The sequence below is a fragment of the Thalassophryne amazonica genome, chromosome 19 (genome assembly GCF_902500255.1).
Source record: "Thalassophryne amazonica chromosome 19, fThaAma1.1, whole genome shotgun sequence".
NCBI lineage: Eukaryota > Metazoa > Chordata > Actinopteri > Batrachoidiformes > Batrachoididae > Thalassophryne > Thalassophryne amazonica.
Window position 1 is genome coordinate 37468181 of NC_047121.1, and position 21540 is coordinate 37489720.

A 21540-nucleotide genomic window follows, 5' to 3' on the forward strand; every position below is an offset into this window, starting at 1 on the left:
TCAGTCAATCAGCCCAATGCAAAAGATGGCGTACATGTCCCTTTTGGGCTACCGTATAATATTGGAGTACAACTTGGCGGCCTCCATGACAGGGCCTACTCCCATGTAGATACGATCAGCTCATTCTGAGCTCATAGTATACAGTATATCCAGAAATTATTCACAGCGCTTCACTTTTTCCACATTTTGTTATGTCATAGCTTTATTCCAACATGGAGTAAATTCACCCCCCCCCCCCCCCAAAAAAAAAAATCTACTCACAACACCCCATAAAAAACAACATTTTATATATATATATATATATATATATATATATATATATATATATATATATATATATATATATATATATATATATATATATATATATATATATATATATATATATATATATATATATATATATATATATATATATATATATATAACATAATAAATGCACCTTTGGCAGCAATTACAGCCTCAAGTCTTCTTGACTATGATGCCACAAGCTTGGTGCTCCTATCTTTGGGCAGTTTTGTCCAGTCCTCTTTGCAGCACCACTCAAGCTCCATCAGGTTGGATGGGAAGTGTCAGTGCACAGCCATTTTCACATCTCTCCAGAGTTGTTCAATTGGATTCAGGTCTGGGCTCTGGCTGGGCCACTCAAGGACATTCACAGAGTTGTCCTAAACCCACTCCTTTGATATCTTGGCTGTGTGCTTAGGGTTATTGTCCTGCTGAAAGATGAACCATCATCCACACCTGAGGTCAAGAGCACTCTGGATCAGGTTTTCATCCAGGATGTCTCTGTACATTGCTGCATTTATCTTTCCCTCAATCCTGACTAGTCTCCCAGTTCCTGCTGCTAAAAAAAACAAAACATCCTCACAACATGATGGTGCCACCACCATGCTTCACTGTAGCGATGGCTCCTGGTTTCCTCCAAACATGACGCTGGCATTCATGCCAAAAAGTTCAGTCTTTGGCTCATTAGAGCAGAGAATTTTGTTTCTTATGGTCTGAGAGTCCTTCAGGTGCCTTTTTGCAAACTCCAAACAGGCTGCCATGTGCCTTTTACTAAAGAGTGACTTCCATCTGGCCACTCTACCATACAGGCCTGATTGGTGGATTGCTGCAGACATGGCTGTCCTTCTGGAAGGTTCTCTTCTCTCCAGAGAGGAATGCTGGACCTCTGACAAATGTGACCATCGGGTTCTTGGTCACCTCCCTGACTAAGGCCCTTCTCCCCGATTGCTCAGTTTAGATGGGCTGCCAGCTGTAGGAAAAGACCTGGTTAATCCGAACTTCTTCCATTTACGGATGATGGAGGCCACTTTGCTCATTAAAACCTTCAAAGCAGCAGAAATGGTTCTGTACCCTTCTCCAGATTTGTACGTCGAGACAATCCTGTCTCAGAGGTCTACAGACAGTTCCTTTGTTTTCATGCTTGGTTTGTGTTCTGACACATTGTCAACTGTGGGACCTTATATGTACACAGGTGTGTGTCTTTCCAAATCATGTCCAATCAACTGAATTTACCCCAGGTGGACTCCAATTAAGCTGTAGAAACATCTAAAGGATGATCAGTGGAAACAGGATGCAGCTGAGCTCAATTTTGAGCTTCATGGCATAACCTGTGAATACTTATGTACATGTGATTTCTTAGTTTTTTTTTTTTTTTATTTTAAAGCTTTTTTTCCCATTGTTATTATGGGGTATTGTTTGTGGCCTTTTGAGGGGAAAAAATGAATTTCATCCATTTTTGAATAAGGCTGTAACATAAAAAATGTGGTAAAAGTGCAGCGCCTTAAATGCTTTCTGGATGTGCTGTATATAATTATACACTAATGAATACTTACAATCTGAGTATAGCACAGCAACATCAAAGTGCTGCTGGAATTGTAATATTCTTTATGTTACCATGTAAAGGATAAAATGCTTTCATTTAAAACTGCTGAATCGAACACTTCGAGTCACTGTCTTACACTCAGCCTTGATGACTGCGGTGTTGATGGGGAGGTAGGGGTGCCTCGCTAAATAACGGGGCCTGATGATGTCCTGACAGAGGCGCCGTGTCACCCGCGTCTGCCCTGTCGTCTGCAGGTAGAAAGCCTGTCGTGTTTTCACTGCAAACTTGGGGCTGCCGCTGTGCCGCAAGGGCAGGCCATGGGGACTCTGGAGATGAAGGACAACAACGGTTATCTCTAATAGTAGGAGAAGTAAGTCCTATATCAGCACTAAGGCCTGTTGATCATCTCTGGAGTTTGTCGCATGAAGTGGATGAGAGTCTACCACTCCCCATGGTTGGGACACCAGTTCAATGCAGGTTACTTCCCCAGCCAATGCTAGGACACTACATCCCACAGTGTACATATTTAAATACTTTAATAACACTGTGATGTAATAAATACCACAATTAACACACAATAAAATCTGAAAGGAGAAAAAACTATAAAAGTGTTTGCAATATTTCACTACACTGTAAATCACAGGTCAAATTAATGCAACATCAATCACACCATACATTTAGTGTCAACCTCTGAGATATAATGAATGACTTCACTGTGGATTTATCATCACTGTGTGCAAAAGTGGAAGTGATGGGAACAATCACCAAAGTATATTAGCCTGGTCTTTGTTTTACTGCTCCACCAAAGTGATTTAACAGCCGGTAATTTAGCTGACGTCACTTCATTAGCGTGACAACTATTCAGTGAATTTTGAGCAATGTTTCATCATTTTGCTCCCTTCAGGTGGAGGTTATATGAGGTCATCCCAAATTTGTATATTTGGTTTGGTCAGTAGATATAAATGATCAATTTTACAAATGATCTAAATTACAATACAATCCACCACAACTGAAATACAAGCAGCTGCTTAAATCAGTGTTCTACTTAAGATTACTTACAGAAAACAAAAGCACAGCACTTCACCAATGAGTAACATCTAGTGTTTTAAGGCCTGCGATCAAACGAGCCATCACATCTTAAAAAGACTTCAATGTGGTCACCAGAGACACGTTTAATGACAGGTGTTAAGTATAACCAGGTTAAAGGTCATACTATCGTGTTGCCAGTGGGGATCCATGGGTTCTAGATTGGTTAGTGTTTATAAAATAGGAAGGTGACATTTTTCAAGGGTGGTAATAAATTATGCAAAGCTTGTATAATGAGTTTTAATGGCGTGAGTCCAAAATGCTTTTAGAACTTAGACCTCAACAATTTTTAGAAGAAGAACTCAACCCTTCTATGTCCTGTTAATTACGTAATTTTTAATGTTAAATTACTGTCTTAATGTATTTAGATAGTTTAGGTTCTTGTAATATATGCACACTATTATTATTATCATTATTATTATTATTAGTGTCAGTATTATTACTTTATTTTATTATTACTTCTATTTTTAAATGTCATCCATGTATTTTTAACATATTTACAAATATATTATGTACTTACACTGAACTTACTAAATAAAATCCCCCCCCCACACACACAGGTGCTTTTATTGTTACACACCCACAAACAGAGATTGCGTAAGACATCAAATGCTCTACAGTTTCACTCATGGTAACAGCAACATGACGCTTAACTCAGTCATGGACACAGCAATATGACACTTAAATAAAATGACTAAATAAATTGAACTACAAAAACACAACACTGTTCAAACTAAACTAAACCCCAAAACCATGAACTCCCATAGTGCACTGCAGCACAATGTGCATTGTTCACTGTTGTTAGCTAATATCGCTGATTTCTCCAAAAATATTGGTCCTATCAACTTTCCGTTTTTGCAATGTTCATCCTCGACCCAAAATACATAAGCATACCAAACGACAAGTGTCAGCTCTTCCCAGTTTCTCTGTAATCGAAGCCATAAATACGCACACACACAGAAACTACCTGGCTATCATCATATAGATTTAGACATAATCTGGATATGAGACATATTATAATACCAGGTATAAATGGGGCCAATGTGATATGGGCCTTCAAACTGTCATGTTTCCATATAATTAGCCATTTCCTAGGCATTAGCGGTTTAGCCTTATTCACTGAGTGACACTAACCAAAATTAAATCGCTTACTGTAATTCATAGACCAAATGTATCTGTCAAATTTGATTGAACCTGGACAAGGTGTTTTTCAGACATGTTGCTAACATTCATACAAACATACTGATTATAGACCAAGATGATCACAAGCGTACACATTCACAGAAGATGGAGGAGGAACATCCATCCACTCATCAATATCCAACAAATTACATGGAATGACCTGCAATGAATCATGAATTTGATTTGGTTGGCAGAAACACTGTGTACACCATACATGACCAGGCTTACTGGCTTCAAAACTGTCATGTTTCATAATCTTCATGTATTATTCCAAACCCAAATAAAGTTAAACATTCACAGAACTCCTCCTGCTCTCTCTACCCTCGCTCAGTCTCGCTTCCTCATGCAGTCTGTCAGCCTTTCCAGGCCAAACTTTCCCTCTCTTGGCTGAATCTAGCTCTTCTTGAACTGGTTAACATTCAAGATCACTCCACATCTAATTTAATAATTGGCTGCAGGTGCGTGTGTGGCTGAAACAGACATACGTTACCCGTCATCTCATGACTGAACTGCAGCCTGCTTAATCATTTTTACACATTTAAACAGAATTATTTCAGAGAACTAGTTGTCAAGGCTATGCACAAAGACTGTGTGGTCCACGGCTGCAGCATGCACGTGAGTGTGTACCATGTTGCTGCGGTTGGGTCCAGGCCTCTCGCCATCCAGCCTCGTGGGCATTTTCAGTCCTCCGTATTTTTTCCAGTACGTCCAACATGAGGCGCACAGGCGACACTGCATGTTAAGAGGCCCCCACGAGTACCACTGGTAGGAGCTACTGGCTGCATGGAAACAAAGCACAGACATGAGGAGGCGCACACACCAATGTGTTTAGGTGCAGGCATGCAAGAGAGCATCGAATAATTCATCACTGATTAAGGATGTTAACACTGTTCTCAGTCTTCTCATGAAACATTTCCTCTTTAAAACAAGTAATGTTACATTAAAATACAATTTCTATATATTTATTATTTTAAAAATTACTTATTGTATTTATTATTTATTTGAATTACATTAAACATGCACTGCTCTTAAAATATCATGGGAATGAATTAAGATTCAGTGAGGTACAAACAACAATTAAGACAATATGTTCAGGGTTAGGTTGTTGAAATATTTAAACAGAGCTTACATTGAAAAATGATGAAATATTTGAATGGCTACTTATTTAAATGAACTAAATCAGATTTATATGCGGTGCATCTGGAAAGTATTCACAGCGCTGCACTTTTTCCCCACATTATTTTATGTTACAGCCTTATTCCAAAATTGATTAATTTTTTCCCCCTCAAAATTCTACACACAATACCCCATAATGACAATGTGTAAAAAGTTTTTGTTTTTTGTGTTTTTTTTTTGGATTTTTGCTGTTTTATTAAAAAATAAAACTAAGAAATCACATGTACATAACTATTCACGGCCTTTGCCGTGAAACTCAAACTGAGCTCTGGTGCATCCTCTTTGCACTGATCATCTTTGAGATGTTTCTATAGCTTAATTGGAGTCTACCTGGGGTAAATTCAGTTGATTGGACATGATGTCTACATAAGGTCCCATATGTCAGAGCACAAACAAAGCATGAAGTCAAAGGAATTGTCTGTAGACCTCCAAGACAGCACTGTATGGAGGCACAAATCTGGGGAAGGGTACAGAAACATTTCTGCTGCTTTGAAGGTCTCAATGAGCACAGTGGCCTCCATCATCCGTAAACGGAAGTAGTTTGGATCCACCACGACTTTTCCGAGAGCTGGTCACCCACCTAAACTGAGTTATCAGGGGAGAACGGCATTAATCAGGGAGGTGACTAAGAACCTGATGGTCACTTTGTCAGAGTTCCAGCATTCCTCTGTGGAGAGAGGAGAACCTTCCACAAGGACAACCATCACTGCAGCAATCCACCAATCAGGTCGGTATGGTAGAGTGGGCAGACGGAAGCCACTCTTAAGAAAAAGGCACATGGCAGCCCACCTGGAGTTTGTCCTTCAGGTACCTGAAGGACTCTCAGACCATTAGAAACAAAATTTTCTTGTCTGATGAGACAAAGATTAAACTCTATGGCATGAATGCCCGGCGTCATGTTTGGAGGAAACCAGGCACCACCTGTACAGGGATGCATGGTGGTGGCAGCATGATGCTGTGGATATGTTTTTCAGTGGCAGGAACTGGGAGACTAGTCAGGCATGAGGGAAAGATGAATGTAGCAATGTACAGAGACATCCTGGATAAAATCCTGCTCCAGAGTGCTCTTGACCTCAGACTGGGGTGATGGCTCATCTTTCAGCAGGACAATGACCCTAAGCACACAGTCAAGATATCAAAGGAGTGGCTTCTGGACAACTCTGTGAATGTCCTTGAGTGGCCCAGCCAGAGCCCAGACATGAATCCCACTGAAGATCTCTGGAGAGATCTGAAAATGGCTGTGCACTAACGCTCCCCATCCAACCTGATGGAGCTTGAGAGGTGGCGCAAAGAAGAATGGCCAAAACTGCCCAATGATAGGTGCGCCAAGCTTGTGGCATCATATTCAAGAAGACATGAGGCTGTAATTGCTGCCAAAGGTGCATCAACAAAGTATTGAGCAAAGGATGTGAATGCTTATGTACAAGTGATGTCTTAGTTGTTTGTTTTTAATAAATTTCCAACAACAACAAAAAAAATTTAATGTCATCATTATGGGGTATTGTGTGTAGAATTTTGAGGGAAAAAATTACTTCATTTTGGAATAAGGCCGTAACATAAAATGTGGAAAAAGTGAAGCACTGTAAATACTTTCTGGATGCACTGTACAAGATGTTCAAGAATAGCCTTTTATAAAGTCCTGTATATATCTCCTGCTGAAATGGTTGCATGATTAATAAAAAATAAAATTAAAAAACCAAAATGGAATCTACAATTTGCATATGTTTGTATGTATTATTTATCAAAAGACAAACCCAAACTTACACAAGTTACAAACCTCCCTTAAGCTGTGCACTAAAGTAAATGGACTGCATTTATATAGCGCTTTTCCTTCTGCATCAGATGCTCAAAGGGCTTTACAATTAGGCCTCACATTCACACAAACAAACTCATACACCAATGTCAGGGTATTTTGGAGAAAACATTTCCACAGCAGGGCTGTTTTAAAAATTCCATTTTATAGACTAATCAACCAGGCATTGCAATAAATAAATCATATTAAATATAAAAAACAGATTACAGAAATCGTGGCAAAGACACTGAAATACACTTAGATTTTAAAATGCTTCTATACCCACATCTGTAAATATGTATTATAAACAAGAATTTTAATGCAAGAATTTCTGATAAAAAAAAAATTGATTCATTTTGTTTTGCACTTTTAACATTCACCAATTGTTCATGATCAGTCTCTTTTACCAAAAATTCTATTATTCTCAAGTTCACTGTGTGCAAATGGGCACTTCACTAAAACACTTTAGACAATTTTTGCGAGTGAAGTGAATTCTACTTCCTAAGTACTACAATGACTGCATTTTCATGAAACAAGTGTGCACACACATGAATAACTTACTATAGCAGCTTTCACAGGCTCTGCTGAGAACAGGGGGCTGCCCGGGGACCGTTGGTACTCCAGCAGCAGCTGCTCCATTGACCAGTGGAGGCTTTACATTGTTACTGAGCTGGTTCGGGTTTGGTTTGTTACTGATTGAACACAGAAAAAACAAGGTCAGAACAGCAAAAACAAAACAGGCAGTGTAAGGAACTTTTAGTAAGAGCACTTTTAGACACCAGTGATCTTCCTCACTTGGTTCAGTTTGCTTCACATTTCTCAGTGAAACAAAATCCACACTGTGTTCTCATTGCTTAGGTCCACTGTGTTTATGGTCTGATCTATAAGCAATGGTAGGCACAGCTAACAAAAAGTTATCTTCAATAACCGCTAATCCCCTAACTCAAACCTTAACTTTTAGAACAATAAACCGGCCAAAAAAAAAAAAAAAAAAAAAAAAAAAAAAAAAAACATTAGCGGAAATTACAGCTTATTTAGTATTGACTCAGTACGCAGTATGGCAGTGTTCACTGCATTTTCATTGGGGGGGGGAGCAGCTCATTTGAATTTTCCCATAATGCCTTTTGTCACGTGTCTGTTTAACGCTCAAACCTTCAGGAATTAGTGCATTACTTTAAAAAAGATGTACAATGTCATATTTTCACTTTGTAAAAATGACATACAGTAGTTGCCATTAATTTCGCTAAACTGTCTGGAATCAGTTGGTTTTAAATGAAACCTTGACTGAAAGGTCTGACTATCGGCATGTTGAAAGTAAATGACATTTTTTTTCTTCTTTGCAATAGCTGCTGACAGCTGGTCTACTGGGGGAGGACTGCGCTTGTCACAGTGGTCTGATTATTGCAAAGCACACGACAGGAATTTTAAGTTTTACAGATGTTTCTGACTGTTTACTCACTAAGCCAGCAAAAAAAGAAATGTTAGTGGACTGAAATTTAGTGGAACTAAATTTAGCGGAAGCTAATTGGTCTGCGGATGGTTTTCAAAGTTATCTGAAAAGCTAATCTGCTAACAATGTTAGCTTTGCTAATTAGTGGTTAGCGGATTAGTGGAACTGTGCCCAACACTGTGTATAGGTTACAGTGGCAACTTTAGAAGCTTGCTTTGAAGAGGTCCAAGCAACAGACCTAGAGCTAGTCCCATAGTATTCCACCAAATCCACAAGGTCATCAACTAGCTTAGTTCTAGGGACTTGTTTGTTTTTTTTTTTCTTTTTTGCTTTAATCCACCACTGTATCCATATCCTGCATCAACCCGTGGCTCATTTAGTAGTGTCTTTCAAGAGCAAAAACAAAGACTACAAAAATAAAGAGTCATGGCCCCATTATCACATCATAGCAGTGTTGACAGTCTTCATTGAGGCCTTGCAAAAAAAAAAAAAAAAAAACACAACAACAATAAAACAATCTCCATTATGTTACATTACATCAGTACAGACAATCACAAATATGTTACAATGCCAGCGTGTTGTTGTGTTTACAGATACTTTATTTGTCATTGTAACAAAGTACAATGAAAGATAAGGTGCAAGCCTTTCAGTGCAAATGTAAACCTGAGTAAACCATGTGCAGAGTGTCTGGAGAAGAAAAGAAAAATAAACAGAAAATTTCACCAAATGAAAGAGGTATGTCCAGAGTGTAAATTGAAAAAGAAAAAAATATATAAGAATATAGTAGCAAAAAAGAGATTGCATATATAAAAAAGCAAAACGTATATACAAAACCGTGGATAATGCACAAAACAAATATTGCACTCAAGTGTGGCATGTGACCTGGCTATTTGTTTTCCAGTGACATTCAGAGCTCTAACAGCAGTTGGGTAAAAACTGTTTTTCAGTCTATTTGTACTTGCTTTAATGGCCCTGTACCGCCTGCCTGATGGTAGTAGCTCAAACAGAGAGTGTCCTAGGCAGGATGAGTCCTTTAGAATGGTGTTGGCTCTTCTGAGACAGTAAGAGCCATGACAGTCCTCCACTGTGGGTAGAGGGCACCCAATGATCCTCTCTGCTATTTTGGTAACCCTCTGGAGCTCTTTCCTGTTTGCCCTCGTGCAACTGGCAAACCACGTACAAAGGCAGTATGCGAGGATGCTCTCCATGGGAGAGCAGTAAAAAACACGAGCAATCTCTGGTTTATGTTATTTTTCCTGAGGATTCTCAGAAAGTGGAGTCTTTCTTGTGCCTTTTTTACCAACTGTGTGGCATTCCTGTCCCCGGTCAGTTTCTCATCTATGTGGACTCCCAGGAAATGGAAGTTCCTGACCCTTTCCACACAGTTCCCCCCAATAATAATGGGCTGAATGTCTGTTTTGTTTCTCCTGAAGTCTCTGATTAGCTCCTTGGTTTTGGATGTGTTCAGGAACAGGTTATTTTCTCTACACCACACCGTCAGCTGTTCCATCTCATCCCAGTAGGCAGACTCATCTCCTTCAGTGATACAGCCAACCACTGTGATGACATCTGCATACTTAATGTAGGTGTTGCTGGTGTGGATAGGGGTGCAGTCAGAGGTGTAGAGAGTGAAGAGCAGTGGGCTCAGCACACAGCTTTGGGGGGATCCGGTGCTGAGTGAGAGAGCTGTAGATATGTGGGGGGCCAATCCTGACTCTGTGAGCGATTTGACAGAAACTCCTTAATCCAAAGACATGTGGAATGAGGTAGACCGAGGTTCAGCAGGTTCCTCATGAGGCCATGGGGGGCATGGAGGAGGATGGTGTTGAAAGCTGAACTACAGTCCACGAAGAGTAGACGGGCGTTGTTACCTTGTTGCTCCAGGTGGGTCAGCATGTTGTGGAGGGCAGCGGTCACAGCATCCTCTGTTGACCTGTTGGCCTTGTAAGTAAATTGGTATGGTTCTTGAGTGGGGGTTAGGAATGACATAATGTAAAGTCTAACCAGTATTTCACAACACTTCATCACCACCGGTGTGAGTGCAACAGGACTGTAATTGTTGAGGCTGGTTATGGGGGATTTCTTGGGTAGGTCTTCAGGCATGATGGGACAGCAGACTGTGTCAGGAACCGGTTGAAGATTTTGGTGAAAATCCCAGCAAGCTGGTCTGCACAGTCTTTCAGCAACCATTTGGAGACGCTGCCGAGGCCCATTGCTTTGCGTGGGCTGACACCCCTCAGCGTGCGCCACACCTTGGGGTCCCCCACCACCAAGTTGCTCCTGGACACTGAAGGCAACGTGGCGGCTCCTGGTGTCACAATCTTGAAGCGAGCAAACAAAGGATTTAACTCCTGCCAATGCAGTGTCACCTTCAGCAGTCCTGATGCCGGGTTTGTAGTTGGTGAGGTGCTGGACCACCATCGATACCTGCCTGCTGTTGTTGCTGTCCAGGTGGTCACCGATCCTCCTCCTGAAATCCTCCTTGGCCTTCCTGATGCCTCTCTTCAGGTTGGCGTGGGCTATGTTGGTGAGCGCCCTAGCACCAGGTTTGAAGGTGGAGTTTCTTGCCTTCAGTAGCTGCTTCACCTCCCTGGTCATCCAGGGTTTCTGACTGGGGTGGAACTGGATGTGTTTCTCCACTGTGACCATATCTACACAGTTCTTAATGTAACACAGTACAGTGTCTGTAAACTAGGGATGTGAATATCATTACTGATGATTCGATATGCATCTCGATACACTACCAGAGATATGATACATCTTGCGATACATGAAGATACCGACGATAAGATGCGATTCACCCTTGTTCCCGATTCAATGTGATTTGATATGTATCTGACAGCAATTCAATTCCTCACAATGCGATTCAACATGATTATGGTATTCTTCTTTTACTTCTGATTCTAATAGAGGCAGAGGATTTGTTTTACTCATTATAAGCAGCAAATTTACCAGACACAACATTAAGGAACAAGAAACAGTTCCCTCATATCATATGTGGAACCTGTTTGATCACACTGTCAGAACTGAAACAGTCCAGTAAACAGTAAAACAACATCACTTTCAATGAGAGACTTAAAATGAGTCACTCACTGAGAGAGTACCGCCTTGGCAAAGGTGGCCACAGGATTCTTTCCAAATGACCTGCGTCTTGTCAAGTTTCACATCTTAAACAAAAAGCCAAAATATCTCCAACCGCCTGATGTAAATGTTTTAGGTGCATCAAAAACATATTCAAACTGCTTGCTGCTGTTCTCGCGGGTCTCCATTTTGAAATACGTTTGTTGCGGTAGAAATGCGCTTTCAGGCTTCCATCTGATGTGTATTCAGTGTGCCTCGGAAAAAACAAAACAAAAAAAAAACGATGCAAGCAGGCAGCGACCGACGCATCGTGATTTCAGACAATTGAATCGATGCACACTGAATGAATCGATACACTCGCATCGCGCATGTTTGTATCTAGATTCATATCAATTAATCTCCACATCCCTACTGTAAGCGCATCCAGGTCCTCATCCTCAAAGATGTCCCAGTCGGTGCTGTTGAAGCAGTCCTGCAGCTGCTCAGAAGCACCGTCTGGCCATGTTTTGACCATCTTAATGGTGGTGGCGTGGATTTCCAGAGGGGGGTATATGCAGGGATGAGTTGCAGAGATGTGGTCTGACTTGCCTATATGTGGTGCAGGTTTGGCCCTGCAGCCTTGCTTAATATTGCTGTCCAGTGTGTTTTCTCCTCTTGTGGCACATTTGACATGTTGATAGTCTGGGGAGCACTGATTTTAATTCCACATGATTACAGTCGTCTGTGATACTGTGCACTGTATCCGGATGTCGGTTCAGCTGTAGGCTAACGGTGCTATGTAAAGAGCCTTTAAAGTGCACGGGCTGAGCTAACATTAGCATCCGGTGGAATGTTAGCAAGACTCCAGTAACCTCCCGAGGAAGGAAAAAAGGTCGGCATTTAACAGTCAAATATTCCAGGTCTGGGGAACAGTGGCTGGCTACCGTCACTGTATCCTTACACCAGTTGTTGTGTATGTATATACATAACCCTCCTCCTTGGTTTATGACATCATCTTGCTGGTTTGTGGACATTTATTTTCCTCCTGTACCACCAACAATACTCATTACTCAACAACATGCTTTCACAACATCACCAAGACATCAAGAGATGTACTCACTAGTTTGGGATGTAGACCTGCTTCAACTTGCTCTCTGCCTCTGCTGCCTTTAACCGTTTCTGAAAGAGGCAGTTGTTACATTTATTTACAAATGGAGTGATAGGATTTTTTTTTTTTATACTTCAGCACCAAGCACAGATATGCACAATAACACAAACACACGCACACACCTAGAAGTGGCAATCTGGATAAAATACAAAAATCTGTGGTCAAATACTGGGTCAAGAGTCCTTGTTATGAGGTTACCAGCAAATGTGACAAAAGTGGAACAGTCATTTCTAGGTATTTGCTTAAAAATGTGTTTCCTGAATCCTGATTGATAACGGTTTTTATTACCTGCTGTACATATCTGTCTGTTGTCTTCCACATGTAGTAATACTCAATAATACTTGTCAGGACTTCAGGGCAGCTGGGGAAGGGGAGAGGCAATAAATAAATAAATATGTACATACATAATAAAATCATAACTGCACTTTGATGGTTAATGTAATATTGAGAAAACATTATAGCTAGCAGGTCAGTGCTTCAATCCTGAGACTGGTGAATAAAACCTGGACTAAAATAAGTCATTTCAAACTGAACAGACTGTTGGGACACCTTTTAGCAATGCATAATTTTTAATGAAGCTAACAAGTAATGTGATTGCTGAAAAAAAAATGCTCAGATCATCTCTTTCACAATTTAACATAAACTCACTTTTATAGCAGTTTCCATGTGATGCAGACACTTAAAGTGCTTTACAATGATGCCTCACATGCACACAAATTGTCATGAAACAAAATGAAAATGAACCCTGACACAAAATGTCAGGGTTCTGCCATTCCCAACCGCACACCAAGAGCAAGTGGAGGACCTTCTTCAAGGGCACCTAAGTGATTTTTCTGTCTTGAACCAACAATTCTCTGGCCTTAACCCCATCTCTAACCTACAGGCCACCACCTCCCCATGTTTGAATAAAGATTTGTTTTTTTAATCTCTCACAGGAACCTGAACTTGCAATCATGTTGGACCGACAATACTGAGGATGCACTGGAAAAGTCCCAAAAATAAGTTTGAAATGAAAATGAGCTGTCAAAACCCCAGCCCCACCCATAATGGTGATTTCATTTTGTTGTTTTCAGCCGGAGTGGAAACAAAACTGAGCAGCACTGACAGCAGGCAGCCGCCAGGTGGCGCAGTGGTGCACAAAGTCAGAGCACTCAGCAGGGAAAAGTTCACACATGGCAGCACGGTTCTTGCCAGACTGAAACAACGGTGGAGAGTAGAGACAACACGGTGCTTAAACCAGTTACACTCTTTTCTATGGAGGACTTGGAACGTGAGCCAACAAGTCTGTCTATGTTTATCCCCTGATGAGAAACTGCATCAGACAAAATAAAAACAAAAATCCCTTTCACAGAAGTGGTGCTTTAACTCTGTATTTTCGGAACTTGGAGACTAGAACATTTGTGTACATAGTGGAAACTGCACTGTAACATTTCCAACTATAGCATGTGGATTTTTTTGATCTGCAGTTTTTTTTTTTTTTTTTTTGATGTACTACTCACAAAGTCCTGCTGGATGTCGGTGAAGTCTTTGCCGTATTTCTCTAGAGCCTCCTCAAACAGGTTGGCCTCTGAGGCGCTCCACTCTTCCATCTCGTCCGACAGAGAACGGGCCCACCCTGACGGCACCAGTGCTGCGATGGCTCGAGTCATGTCATAGCCTGTGGTGTGGAGTGTGTCCATCGCGTGAAACTAAACACAAACGTTTTGCAATGTGGCTTGAATCCTTTACGCAATTAGGGAACCAAATGTTTTGAATAAGCTTTTACAGAATTGGTCACAATAGCAAATTTTTAAGCTGTACAAACCATTGCGATTATACGTAAGACATTGGTTTGTGTGCTTGTCTACATTTCACACATTAGTGTAAGAGGTACAGCATATGAAACCTAACTGAACTAACTAGATCTAGACCCTCACAAAGCTTATGAGCTTACAGCAATGCACTTCTCCAATACGTTTCACCTACAGTGTTGTTTCTTTAACCAAAGACTATTTATGTGTGTGTGAGTGTGTCTCACCAAGGTGATGTCTCTGGAGGCTGCAGCAGCACTCATGTGGAGGCTGGGCTGCCGGACAGAGCTGCTGCAATCCAAGGCTCTGGCAAATGTACCTACTGACCTGCCGATGACAAACACAACGGGGTACAACAAAAATATGTACAGACCGAAAAATACTGATTTGGGGTTTGAACCGGGAACCTTTAGCACTGAAACCAAGTGCACTAACCATCTGGCCACCACCCCTACATATCAGACAGTATTTGACATAGTTTATTATTATTATTATTATTTTTTTTTTTTTAAGTCAAATGACTACAGCTACTGCTGTACAAAAAAGTTGAACAATAAATCAGAAAATCCTTAAATGTGGTATACAGTCTAATGTGACTTGGCAAAAATTGAGCAGTGAATGCTGTAACACTGCTGCAGAATGACATCATCACAAAAAACATAAATCAATAATAGCAAACCAGGAGCACCAAATGATTATTATTATTACTGCAGTAGGGGAGAAGTCAGTTGGTACTGGATTTTTAAGAAAAACTGATGTGCTGAGGTGTAGCACCTACAGAGGCATAAAGAAAAGAGGTGAAAGAGGTGGTGTTTCGCACCAAGAAAGAGTACTACACATTCAATGTTTGCGCTAAGACTGCTAATACCGAAGTAATGAGAACACCAGGTGTTACATTGAGTATTTGTGGATTTATGGAAACCTTATGACCAGATGCTTGGAGAAGAGCTGTTTTATTGTGTGATGAAGTCAGAAGTGGCAGAGACGTATGTGATGTGGTGCAGGATATGTATAAGGACAATGCAGCATAGAAAGGTCCAGGTACACTCTGGAGAAAAAGGGAATGAAAGTTAGTAGCTGCAAAGTGTGTGCATGAATGAGAAGGATGGTGGTGAAATACTGCAGTTCCAAGTACAAATAGTGATGGTAGATGAGTTTTAAAGTTTGGGGCGAACTATTAAGAAGTAATGGAGAATGTGGTAGAGAGATGAAGAAGAGAGTGCAGATAAGAGTAATCTGTGATAGAAGGGTATCTGCAAGGGTGAAAGGTAAAGTTTACAAGATGGAAGTGAGAGCATTTATGTTTTACCTCATAGAGGTGGTGGCACTAACAAAAAGACAGGAGGCACACTTGGAGGTGGCAGAACTGAAGACACTGATTTTTTTCTTTGAGAGGGATGAAGATGGACACAACAGGGCCAGTGCAGGTCATCCAGTTTGAGACAAAGAGAGAAAGGCAAAATTGATATAATGGGGAAAAGATGCTGACAATGGAGGTGCCAATCAGGAGGAGAAGAATGCCAAGGAGGGGATTTATGGATGCAGTGAGGGAGGACATGGAGATGGTTGGTGTAACAGAGAAAGATGCAGAGGGTGAGATGGAAATAAATGATCTCTTGTGGCACACCCAATGAGAGCAGCTGAAAGAAAACTGTTATTCATGTGATTTTTGTTTTGCTATCGACTTACCGAGCTACTACTAAGAACTGATCAATCTGTTTCTCTGTCAGTGAGCTGCTGGGGTGCCAGACCTTCTCTTCTAGTTTAGTCAGGTCCCTATCATCTTCCTCACCTACATGGACACACATTCAAACAAACACAAGCACAATGTTCATGTTATTATGTCATCCAAGGTAGTTCCCACTTCAGTATGAAAACAGTGTGTGAAACCCGCAATCATTTTTCACTTTCTCATGAATCCATTGTGTAAACTTTGTCTTTGTACGAAGGTGTAATGAGTCCCAGAGCTGAGTAGGAGGTGTCGATCAATCTGCAAAACTGCAACTCACCAGCCAATCCACCTGCACTTTGAAAACATGTAAAAGAATTTCACTAAAAAGATAAGTGTCTCATGATGCAATCAATACAGTTTCAGGAGCTCCTCTGACAACAATAAAAATCACCAAAATCTGGCTTCAAGTAAGACGTTCAAGTAAGTCATTCATTATCTTTACAAAATATTTGCAGTTTTAGACAATGGTGATCTTTAAAACAAGGATACTTGAATCAAAACTACTTAAAAGAATAAATGATTTTCCCTATGTAAAAATGTTATGGTAAAGTAACATTTCACTAGAGTTTAGGGTAATGTTCCCCAATCAGCTATAAAATGTAAATCTTACTGCATGGCTCACCTTTAGTTTGCCCATACACAAATAATAATGGAAGGGGTCAAACATTCTATCAAAATGTATGATTAAGTTACTGGAATGTTATGCTTAATTTTTTCCATGTGTTTAATGTTCTGTGCTTTACGGCGTTGGATTATACCGCTGAATGAGAGTACTGAAGCTAACACCCTCATATTTTTCCAAACTTAGAACCAGCAGGAGTTATTGAAGCTCGTATCATGCTCAATGACACGTCAACAAACAGAAAAAGGGTAACCAGGGATTGATCAATTGACCATTTGGTTATAAACAGCCCATTCTACCCAGTGCATCACAGAGAAACCTGGAATAGCTACATTTGAAAATAAATTTAATTGTAATAAAGAATAAACAGAGCAACCAACAGACCCCAGCCTTGAATCAGTTGTTAATAATGCTACATACATCGATGTATTTTACTGCAATTTGTTGAAGACACGATAACCAAATGTATTAATAAGCGTATTTCATGAATGTATTTTTATCTTGTGAGATCAAATCTAGGTTTTTAATCATCTTAAGTACTCCTTGCGGGGCAGTGGGACCCACTGTAGTACCATCTCAGTTAAGAGATTTGATTCAAAGAGGAAAAAATATAGAAACTTTGAAGGGTCATATTATACACCTTTTAGATGTTTTAACAACAGATATTAAAGTTCATAGTGACAAATACTACACAGACTCTACATTTTTAAATCAGCAGCATATTTCTGTGCTTTTTCCTGCGACTCATCACATCATCATGGGCTTTGTGTATAGAGCAGACTACCTTGCGTGAGGAAGGAGTAAAGGCATTTTTTTTTTTTTAAATATTGGATGATCTTCTACATCTATTGTCAGAATTATAGGACTTTGAAGGTGTTTAACATGAAACACAAACCATATTGAGGGTTGTGTCACATCATGACAAATAGAGCAAAAGGATTATTTACATATTTAAATATTTTGTCCGTTGGCAAAATCGAGTAATCTGTTGGTCTCCCTTGGATTTAGGGCTCTGATGGACAGATGACATCACATTTCCACCAGTATCACAAAACTACATTTAGCAGATTGATTTTCTCGGTTTCAAGACATATATGTGTGCTGGGGAAAGCTGGATTTGAGCAGGGTTTGCTGTCGTTTGAAAGCATGATGTCATATTTCCTCATTGTTCGTGAGCTGACCTCACAGCGAGGACATCAATCAAGTCTTCAGTACCTCCTTGGCAAGAGAATCTGCCAGGCACTCTGAAGCCAAGACAAAAAAAAAAAAAAAGAAGATTAAAAACCAGACAGCGCTGTTTTTCCTCCAGTCTGACCTGGAAATGCTGTGTTGGGTCTTCTTTCCACTCATGCAGAGTGCACAGCCCGCGTCGAAGCTTTGGCCAGTCAGAAGACCAGAATGAACCATCAGACAGCAGCAGGACATAAACTAATCATGGCAAAAAGTGAATGACAAGTACAGGAAAAAAAAAAAAAAAAAACTGCAAACAAATGTGCAGGTAGCTGGAAACCTGTCTGCCTGATGTCCGCTCTAAGTTTTGAACATGCACAAAACTCGGTAGACTCGGCAAACATCAGCTGACAAGGAACTCATTTTGCAGATGGGAAAAGGCCTTTTGTCAGACACAAATGAAAATCCAAAACTCGTATCCGCTCCTCATTTGTTTCCTTGATCAATCATGGTGTGACACGGGCTTTAACTGCTACATATGACACCTTCAACAACATCCTTATTTACCTTCTAACATTTATCAAGGCTTGAAGTGATTATGCAAGCACTTCAGAATTTTGAAAAGTACAGTCTGAGATTTAAATTTTTTATAAAAGTCATGTCACTGAAGTCTCTGACTAAGCAAAAGTCAAAACACAGGAATAAGAGGTTTGAGCTTCAATGCACTGCTTGTTCTGTCAAGACAGTTAAAGGGGAATATTACACAGTGCGAAATGCAATACTTTCCTATAAGAAACATACCAAAGATCTGATATTCCACACTTTATAAACTAGTCCCGCAAGTACATACCTTTATCGGACATTTGAACTTCGCGCTCTCCCGAGTGCCTCTGGGCTGCCATCTTTGTAGAATATCCAGGTATTTCCCGTTTGGCGCTGATGTCATTGATGAAAGACTGTACATTCGCGCCAATATCCACTGTTGGAATTACAATTTTGTACATGACACATGTCAAACAAGTGTTACTTCCATACATTAATTAAAGTCTCTGTTGCTGTGCTGCAAAACACAGGGCATGACGCGGGGTGTTTGTGGCCAATTAACAAGTGAAGCTTGAATTCAAGATCCGTTTTCGTGCATTACACACTGTCGGCATCAGCCTGCAGTTTCCGTATCTGCACCAAAGAATGTTGTTCAGGCGCCAAGTTTCTGTCTCAACATCTTTGCCATCCCAGACTTGAATCCAGTCATTCATGTTCCTGGCTGGAATAGATTCCGGACCTACCAGAGGACACTCGTTTATAGCAGATGCAGTGGCGCCCCCTCCACTTTCTTCGATCTGCTCATTCCTGTTTGTGGCGGCCCGGGGGCACTCGGGAGAGCGCGAAGTTCAAATGTCCGATAAAGGTATGTACTTGCAGGACTAGTGTAAAAAGTGTGGAATATCAGCTCTTTGGTATGTTTCTTATAGGAAAGTATTGCATTTCTCACTGTGTAATGTTCCCCTTTAAGCATGAGCAATTTGAAAAGGCTAGTTTGACTGTTTCAGAAAATTATGCATTAATGCTGATGGTCAAGCAGAAGGACAAATAGATGCCAAAAGATACAACACATACCTGATATTGTTTGGTTGTTTATTTGAAAGAAAGAAAGAAAGAAAGAAAAGTTGAGCAATCCCAGAAACATTTGTATTAAAACCTTAAAGGCCCCATATGCACCTTCTTGGAGGAGGTCAGTGATGTCTGCCTGATACTTGTTCCCCACACGGATCTCCCCCTTATCGGCAAGCAGCGTCTTTTGCTGAGGGTCATAAACCAGTGAGTAGAAGAAGGCATCCTGGAAAACAGAGATGCAGGAAGGCTTGAAGATAATAAACAGAAGAAACAGGAAGAAAGGTGGACACATATCTGTGTGTGTGTGTGTCTGTGTGAGCTAGTCTCTCATCTCTTCATAACTGTATGTGCAAAGAACATTCTGGGTCAACATGTTGAATAATTCATCTAGAAACCAGATTCTCTCAACTCATAAGCCTCTCACACGAGCTTCCATACCTCCTGATACTTGACACATCTGATCATAGTTTGAGCTCTGTGATGGTGAGCTGCTTAAACATACCTCTCTGTCCAGGTAGGACTTCAGCGCTTCAGTCTCATTGAGTAGGGTCACACAGCACTTCCCTCTGAAATCCAACAGAGACGTAAGGTAAGAAAGTCAGGAAGAAAAATAAAATGAGGCTGTAAAGACCCAGGATTAAAACACACGGGGGAAACAGCAAGAAAAACAAGGTGCTGGAAGTACTTGGAGATGTTGTTCATAAAGACAACAACACTGCTGGTTACATCCTGTGCACTAAGTGTGATTTATGAAAGGTGTTTAACTCATTTACCAAACTTTGTGGATGTGACTTTTTCACCATGTCATCCTCATTTATATCTATACATCCAGTCCATTTATGATGAAATTAATGTTTACAGGAGCACAAGGTTCCTCATAGTTCTCACCTTTTCATTTTACTCTCAAAGTGTACCAAAGTCATGTCTTTAACTTTAAAATGTACAATGTTTTCTCACAAGGGACCATGTCAGTGGACCTCTCAGATGGTCCAAGGTCCACCCATCACAGTCTCACAAAATCCTGTGGGGAAACACTGCAGAAGACTAGTCGGCAGAAAGAAAGATAAGAGAACAGCAAATAGGACTTAAGAGTCCAGCGAGCAATAATATCAACAAAATTCTCCAAGAGTGCTTTTTGGATGATGGCCCTCACAACCGGCTGGGATGAATGCGAATTGGAGCCAACAGCCTTATCCTGTTAACTTAAGAAATCATGGACCAGATTGGCCACAGTGACAGCGCTCTGACCAATCTCTTAATTGCTATCATCTGAAGTCACATTTTTTAATCAGCGAATTTGTGCAAAATATGATTTCACAGATCAACTCAACGCAGACCGACGACAATGTTAAGACAGAAAACCTAATCAGGTTTGAACAGGTCTTATTTTGTGCGTTCTGCCCTGTCCTCACAAATGTCAAGTAATAATGTGGTAATGATTTGCTGGATGAAAGAAAGCTAATTGTACATGCAGAAGCAGCTGGCAGTTGGCATTTAGTTTTGCATAAGAACACTGCATGAACGTTGTTATTTCATTCCCGGGTTGCTTCTGAACAAGCGAGAACTGCCCCATGCCACCTTTTAAGGCCCTTTCCATTATACATGTCTAGTACGACTCGGCTCGGCTTTTTTTTTTTGTTTTTTTTTTGCTTTTCCATTAGGGATAGCACCTGGTACCTGGTGCTTATTTTGATATCTGCTCAGGCAAGGTTCCACTAAACTGTGACATCAACAGGATGCCAGCCACTGATTGGTCAGAGAGTGTTGTCACTGGAGGAGTCAAGTGTGCGACCTCCAACCGTGTCTGACATGAGAATCAAACTCACCATTTTTAAATAGTCAAAACAGCGTTACAGCTCCCATGTTT

At 40.6% G+C, this 21540-nt stretch overlaps 1 protein-coding gene across 1 annotated transcript in view; it reads right to left on the minus strand.

The window, feature by feature from the left end:
- mta1 (metastasis associated 1) overlaps window positions 1-21540 on the minus strand; it is a 98820-nt gene that overhangs the window by 8181 nt on the left and 69099 nt on the right. The window contains 10 exon segments of the mRNA XM_034195177.1: window positions 1968-2157; window positions 4727-4878; window positions 7629-7759; window positions 12698-12756; window positions 13034-13095; window positions 14238-14433; window positions 14763-14862; window positions 16225-16327; window positions 19779-19896; window positions 20176-20239. Coding sequence (XP_034051068.1) covers window positions 1968-2157; window positions 4727-4878; window positions 7629-7759; window positions 12698-12756; window positions 13034-13095; window positions 14238-14433; window positions 14763-14862; window positions 16225-16327; window positions 19779-19896; window positions 20176-20239 — 1175 coding nt within the window.